Source organism: Hoplias malabaricus, chromosome 12 (genome assembly GCF_029633855.1).
Source record: "Hoplias malabaricus isolate fHopMal1 chromosome 12, fHopMal1.hap1, whole genome shotgun sequence".
Taxonomy (NCBI): domain Eukaryota; kingdom Metazoa; phylum Chordata; class Actinopteri; order Characiformes; family Erythrinidae; genus Hoplias; species Hoplias malabaricus.
Genome location: NC_089811.1, coordinates 9,071,604 through 9,079,036, shown reverse-complemented (window position 1 = coordinate 9,079,036; position 7,433 = coordinate 9,071,604). Strand labels below are relative to the sequence as shown.

General features: G+C 42.0%; 1 protein-coding gene across 3 annotated transcripts; it reads left to right on the top strand.

Moving 5' to 3' along the window:
• The first annotated feature begins 723 nt into the window (after positions 1-723).
• dbr1 (debranching RNA lariats 1) lies at positions 724-7,066 on the top strand. Of its 3 annotated transcripts, none has more exons than XM_066685836.1 (9): positions 724-744; positions 1,949-2,307; positions 2,455-2,579; positions 2,708-2,788; positions 2,871-2,956; positions 3,071-3,295; positions 3,487-3,564; positions 4,360-4,505; positions 4,687-7,066. In XM_066685836.1, the coding sequence occupies exons 2-9, from the start codon at positions 2,111-2,113 to the stop codon at positions 5,471-5,473; spliced, it is 1,725 nt and encodes a 574-aa protein (XP_066541933.1). In that variant the 5' UTR covers positions 724-744; positions 1,949-2,110; the 3' UTR covers positions 5,474-7,066. The 3 variants fall into 3 exon arrangements, with proteins under 3 accessions (XP_066541933.1, XP_066541930.1, XP_066541931.1); XM_066685833.1 differs by lacking the exon at positions 724-744 and adding an exon at positions 1,057-1,184; XM_066685834.1 differs by lacking the exon at positions 724-744 and adding an exon at positions 1,087-1,180.
• Positions 7,067-7,433: the final 367 nt, after the last annotated feature.

The following is a 7,433-nucleotide window of genomic DNA, read 5'->3' as shown; positions in this document are numbered from 1 at the left end:
GAGAATCATTTATCCTGACACTGAAGTCATCCTGATATAGACGTATACTGATACTGACATTTCAGTCCTCCAGATACTGAAACACTGATTCTCCTGACATGGAAACATTGTGTTTCTTTTTCGCCACCCCATGCCTAAAGCTTGCTTTACAAAATCTTCTATTCGCTACATTCGTGAAAAGACAACTCCAGAAAATGTCTGAATCTCATAAGTTCATATGTGAAAGTAGCTGAAATATTTTAACATTCCCAGCTGTCTCTAACTCATTCACTCTTGTTTAGCAGTGCAAAGGTTGTCATGAAGCTTCTTGTGCTTTGTTAATACTCTGTGAAAGTGCTATGTTTATATCCAATGTATTAATTTGTCCATGTTTCATTGTATGTTTAGATATGCAGATGAGATCCAGTCTACTTAAATTACATTTTTGTTTAAATGTAGGTCTTAGATGATGTTTAATGTATATTTCACATTCTACAACAAAGAGATAAAGATAAAGAGATTATTGGAATCTGATTGTTTTGTAGATAAATCAAGTAAATGTCTACAAAATCTTATAAAAATCCAGATATATGCTTGACACATGTGCTGTTAGAGGGACACAGTTGGGCTTCCTGTATCAGATCTTAATGTGGGTCAAGTTAATTTGGAGAGATGTTGTGTTTTCAGGTGGGCCCAGGTGGGTCAACATTTAACCCCTGGACCAACCCTGCTGATACACAGCGGTGAAACCTGTATGGACCACAGGTGTGTGTTTTGCTTGGTGAAATGTAGAATCAGAGAAGAACCATAGAGTTCCAGGCTATAAGCTGTAGTCAGCTCTTGCATTTTAAACAGTAAGGGAACATTTCCCATGATAAAAGCCCTTTAAATAAAAGTGAACAAGTCAGATGAGAACATACATTATATTTTATTTTAAACTGGAAACGAAAATAACTCCAGTGCAGTCGTATACTTGAAATAAAAAATGTTTTAATTAATCACATTTCACGAAGACCACTGTAAACACCAGGATTGATTAAAAAACCAAAAACAACAACAGCGGAAAGTGCTGTTGTCTGATGAAAATGCGTCTACCTTCCTGAAGCGGGCCGAGTGTGCATGCGCCGTTTGAAGTGAATGGCGGCTGTGAGGCAACGCTGAGAGCTGGAGGTTATTTACAATTTTATTTACGGCTCTAAACGTAGGTAAGAAGAGATTAGGTGCTCTGTTTTTTATTGTTGGGATGTATCTACTCTGCTTTTTCGTTTACTACCCCTATTAGTCCGTTTACTCTTTTCCCCGACACTAAAATCGACTTCTATTTGAAATTTGCCGGTCCACCTTAAATGGTGCGTTGGAATCGCTGCACTATTTAAGGTGGAACTGAGAATTAGAATTAGACATGGACTTCAGCTTTTTAAACCACTATTTAAACACTCTTTATCTCGGTGTGAACAATGTGAGTGATCAATATTATATTTATTTCGATGAAAAAGCATTTACCACACATCTACAATTACAGACTCTAGTCCATTACTCTGCATACATTGTTAGGCAACTTTCACCCTGTTCTTCCATGTTCAGGGCCCCCACAGAAACCCCAACATAGCAGGCATGGTAGGCACTGCCTCTGGAGTTTTTAAACCCTGTGTCCACTCTTTGTGCACTCTGTGAGATACTCCTCCCTCATTGGTCCACCCTGTAGATGTAAAGTCAGAGACAGTAGCTCATCTGTTCCTGCACATCTTGTGTTGGTCGTCCTCTAGTCCTTCATCAGTGACACAGGACACTGTTGGCTGGACATTTCTGGTTGGTGGACTGTTCTGTGACACTGGGAGGTTTAAAAACTCCAGCAGCACTTCTGTTTCTGATCCACTGGCACCAGCACAACACACACTATAGTGATGCGTGTTATGATAATATCTAAATGTCTGTGCTGTGTATCTTTTAACCATATCATCTTCCACAGGAATGACTCCAGGTTCTCAGTAGGACCACAGCCTTTCAGCTGAATATGCTCCACCTTGTGGATGTGGATCTAATAAGGAATCTGAAGACCAACTGAGACACTCTTCTAACTTGCTGCATTTTTAGTTTTACAAACAAAACCTCAACTCTAAATCTTTCGGACATGAAAGTAGCTGTAGAAGGCTGCTGCCATGGGGAACTGGACAAAATCTACGAGACCATCAGCTACCTGGAGCGTAAGGAAGGCGTTAAGGTGGATCTGCTGTTATGCTGCGGGGATTTTCAAGCCGTGCGAAATGAGGGTGATATGAAGTGCATGGCCGTACCAGCAAAATATAGGCAGATGCAGACGTTTTACAAGTAAGGAACTGGATTACTTTTCCAGGGCAAAGTTCTGGAGGATTCTTTTTGAGGATTTGAGGATTCTTTTTGCGCTGTTGGGTGCTACATATTAGCGATAATGTGTTCTTGTATTCTGATATTAATTTTTGCTTTGTGTTGTCGAAGGTACTACTCAGGAGAGAAGAAAGCTCCAGTCCTGACCATCTTCATTGGTGGAAACCACGAAGCTTCTAACCATCTGCAAGAGCTTCCATATGGAGGCTGGGTGGCCCCTAATATATACTACTTGGGTACGAGTTTGAGCCTACTTCTTCTGTGGTTTAGCTATATGAAGCTTTCATGATGATGCTGATTATAAAGGAATATATAGTAATAATCAATCATTTTGGCCAATGACATTTTGTACTTAATTCTGCAGGTTATGCTGGGGTTGTTCGCTACAAAGGCATAAGGATTGGAGGCCTTTCCGGCATTTTCAAATCTCACGATTACAGAAAAGGTGAGGGGGGAGAAAATGTCTGTGCAGTTTTCGGTAAGATCCTGAACCAAGATGTTAGCATCAAATCTGTGTTTATTTACAGGACACTACGAGTTTCCACCCTACAGCCAGGAAACCCTGCGCAGCGTCTACCACATTAGGAACAGTGACGTTTTTAAGCTCAAACAGGTAGGGCTTGTAGCAAATATTAATTATTATGGATTATCCGTGTTGCTTTTACACCATGTTAGTTCATGTCTCTGATCACATGGTTCATAACTTCCACGTCTCTTACCTCTGCAGATCCGGATGCCCGTTGACGTGTTTATGACCCACGACTGGCCGCGGGGCATTTACAACTTTGGCTGCACAGATGAGCTGCTGAGGAAGAAGCGTTTCCTGCGAGAGGAGGTAGAGTCGGGTTCGCTGGGCAGTCCGGCTGCCGCAGAGCTGCTTCACCACCTGCAGCCGAGCTACTGGTTCGCCGCTCACCTCCACGTCAAATTTGCCGCTCTGGTGCAGCACGAGGTACAGTGTCTCATATTAAATATGGGGAGAGAGAGAGGGCTGTGCCAGCATTACAGAATATTCTTTGTGCTAAGGGGCTTTTGGGGCACTGTCCAGTGGTGGCCAGTGGAGTAGATGGTTTTTGTGTTGATGTCTGATGGCAGAGTAATCGTTTATGAATAAGAGACTTAACTTTATCCTGATATCCATAGGCCAAAGGTAACACCACTCCTAAGACCACCAAGTTCCTCTCTCTAGATAAGTGTCTTCCTTATAGAGACTTCCTTCAGGTAAGTACATTTATTACTACAGCAACTAAAGGGCAGTTTATGCTTCTGTGTCAAATCTATGCCATAGCTTGATTTGCACTCTATAGGGTGGAGGAACATAATTGAGATTCAGCCCTAGTGTTTAGGTGGTGAGCTACGCAGAGCGGCACAGACACACCAACGCCAGAGTATGAACGCTCACAATGGCATAGGGCAATTGCGCAGGCTACGGTGTTGACTCTACACTGATTTGAAGCAGAAGCATAAAACTGGCCTTAAATCATAAAAAAAATATGAAAATACTAGGGCAGTGGTAGTAGTGGCAACACCGTAGTGGCGCAGCAGGTAGTGTCGCAGTCACACAGCTCCAGGGGCCTGGAGGTTGTGGGTTCGATTCCCGCTCCGGGTGACTGTCTGTGAGGAGTGTGGTGTCTTCTCCCTGTGTCTGCGTGGGTTTCCTCCGGGTGCTCCGGTTTCCTCCCACCGTCCAAAAACACACGTTGGTAGGTTTATTGGTGACTCAAAAGTGTCCATAGGTGTGAGTGAATGTGTGAGTGTGTGTCGCCCTGTGAAGGACTGTCGCCCCCTCCAGGGTGTATTCCTGCCTTGCGCCCAATGATTCCAGGTAGGCTCTGGACCCACCGCGACCCTGAACTGGATAAGCGGTTACAGATAATGAATGAATGAATGAATGAATGAAAATTGTATTGTATTGTATTTTATATATTAACAATAAGTACAATACCATTATGGGGTGTGTCTATAGTGTTTCCTGTAGTGTTTATATGTACCAATATATATGTATTGATGATGTAGATAGTGGAGATTCCAGACAGACCAGGCTCCTCTGACCAGTTGGAGTATGACCCTGAATGGCTGGCCATCCTAAAGGCAACTGACCAGATTCAGAAACCTTCACCCAGTATCTGGTATCCACCAGAGAATAACGGTCTTCACACACGGTAAAGAACATCATCTATCGGTCTGGATTTCCAAAGATTTCTACTCTGGTTTACTCTAGTACTCGGGTCACTTAATCCAGATTTCGTCTTGTGTTCTAGTTTACCACACACTAGATATATAAAGGTATTCTATTCTGCCCCAGCCATGTCTATATATCAATATCTGTGGCTTTTGTTGTAGGTGGGACTACAGTGCTTCAGAGGAGGCCATGATGGAGGTGGTCAGCGACTTGAACGGCGAGCTCAGCATCCCGGAGAATTTCAGTCTCACCGTTCCTGCTTACGATCCCTCTCGCCCTCAGCCAAACACTGCCCCAGCTTACTCCACAAACCCCCAGACCACCGAGATGTGCGCCACTCTCGGCCTCACGGATATCTACATCCTGGCCGGTCAAAGCGGACAAGGCCCTGGTGAAGGGGGCGGAGCCACTGAGGAAGAGGATGATGAAGATAACCAGAGCACTGGAAGCGTGGAAGAACCCAGTGAATATCCTAGTGACACCTCTGGCCTCTCCAGCTCCTACAACCCTGACGAGATCACCATCGAGGACGAGTGGGATGAAGAAGAAGGAGGAGGAGGAGTTGAAAAGGAAGAGGAAAAAGGGTGTGATGCAGTGGTCCCAGAAGCTCCGGCCGGGGCCCAGGACAGTGATAGAGACAGCAGCCCCCTTCGAGAGGCCGCAGCACGGCTAATTTTACCAGCCCCTCGCACAGAATCAGAAACAGACGACATTTTGCTTTCACCATTAGCTCTTAGGCTTCCCCCACCTTCTAGATCCACTCCGTCCTCCTCCACTGGACTCTCCCAGACCAGCTCGGAGGAAGAAGGTGGCGCACCACCAGCCAGAGTCCCCAAACGCTGCAGTGGAGAGACGAAAGGAACCAAGAGCCCCACGGGTGGCACGCCCAAAATCAAACGGCGCAACCAAAGCATCTACACCGCCGCTGATGATGAGGAGGAGAGTTAGTTGTAGATTAAGATCATATTTTTGTGGGAACTTGCTGTAATTAGGAGTCGGTGGTTCTCAAAACCTAGGAAATGAGTCCTCGCCCCAAGTTAGTCCACATTTTTTTACCAGGATTTTTTTTTTTAAAGGAATGGTTTGCTCAAACCCTGAATTTTTTGCTCCATGCTTTAACATGCCGAACATGACCTAGGCCTGATCTGATCTCCATTGAATTAAATCTAGCATAAGAGCAAATTCCAACGCAACTTTCTAATTGGCATTCAAGAGGTTAAAATATATGAACACCAAAAATGTTGCTGTTCTATTTGATCCTTGTGAAGCGTAGCCAGTGACATGAACTCACTCAGATAGAAATGTCTGATGAGGTCTAATAAGTAATGGATGATGTTGGATTTTACAAATTTCAGATTGTCTACATTAAGGTTAAAGGGGTTGTTTTTGGCACCAAACCAAAGCTTTAATGGCTTTTTAAGGTTTGTCGGTAGCTTGGACTAATCAGAAAATGTGGACTATCGGTGGGTTTCTGAGGACTCACGTGAATCATTTTTTTTATAAATGGATATATACCAAAACAACCACTTGTGTGTTTGTTACTGATGTGAATCAGATTTTTATTAATGAGGGGTTTTGAATTCAAGGACATTTCCCTAAAGAAAAATGGATTTGGAAGTGTTTACATTAAGCCCATTGCTGATGGAAAAAAATAGGTTATAACCAGCAAAACTATCATTTTATTTGTTTTTCCTTGTCATGCATCTGTCTCGAGGTATTTATGAATTTGGATATACATTTTATTGATAAATTTGTGTACGTCTTACAAGTCTCATTTTTTAGAATGGGTTATACATCATCATAGAATGTTTTTGATGTATTTAAGTTTTAATTAAATTTTTTTTTTACAAGATTTCATTTGGATGCTTGCAGTGATATTAAAGAGCTGTATTAATGTATTGTTTTGCTCCTGTTTAGTACAAATCATTGTCTTCTGATTAAATGCAGAAAAACCAAGCTATAGAGCTAACTCAACTATTAGTACATAGAGTAGTTTACTATTTCAAACGGGTGTATCAGGCTTTTCAAAAGTGGGGGTGTTCTGGGATGGGGAAGTAGTATTCCCTCTGAAATTATCATAGCCATATAAAAAATTTAAATTACTACTATGACCAATTATAACTACTGGAATTTCTATATTTTATGTACATCTAGGCCTACAGCATGGAAATACTGTGGTTTTTGTTGACTTTTTGAAATCACACATGAGGATAGCTAATATTCCTTCTTTCCCCATACTAACATTACCCATGCATTTCTACCTATGCGGCCTTGCGTGGAGTCCCAACTGTGAATATCCATCTACAGGTAGAAAAACAAAACTGAGTGTTGAACAACTGTTAACTGGAAAATATGCAGTCATAACGTCAGGAAAGAACATAAACCTCAGTTCAGTCTGCCCCTAAATACTGCAGTGTTTAATGCATGAACATATAAACTGGCTTTTTCAGCAGGTTTACTTTACCTTCATCAATAATCAAGTTTCCAGTGTTAGCATACTGCTCTTCCAACTAGTGCATCAGTGGCTTTTCAATTTGGTTAATTGAAGATTGTAACAGGCATTCAATTAATGTTTTTTTCATTATTTTTATCTTGAAATGACACTCAAGAAACTCACTACATCTCGAGTGTGTTGGGTTGCCAACTTTCTGAAATCAAAATAAATTCAGAGGCGGGGGACCAGTCTGCACTCCTTTTCAACTGTAGTCAATCAGATAAAACATTTTTGTTGTCAGACATTCATTAAGCCAACTACCATCAGGACGGCCATTTTGAACAATGGCAAAGCAGAATTTGTTCATGTATTTTGCAAATACTGTATTACCAGGTTAAAATAACCGTATTATTTTAATTTGTTCGTTAATTACAGTAAGATGTGAAGTGAAATAATCTTTTTGGCCCAAGAGTG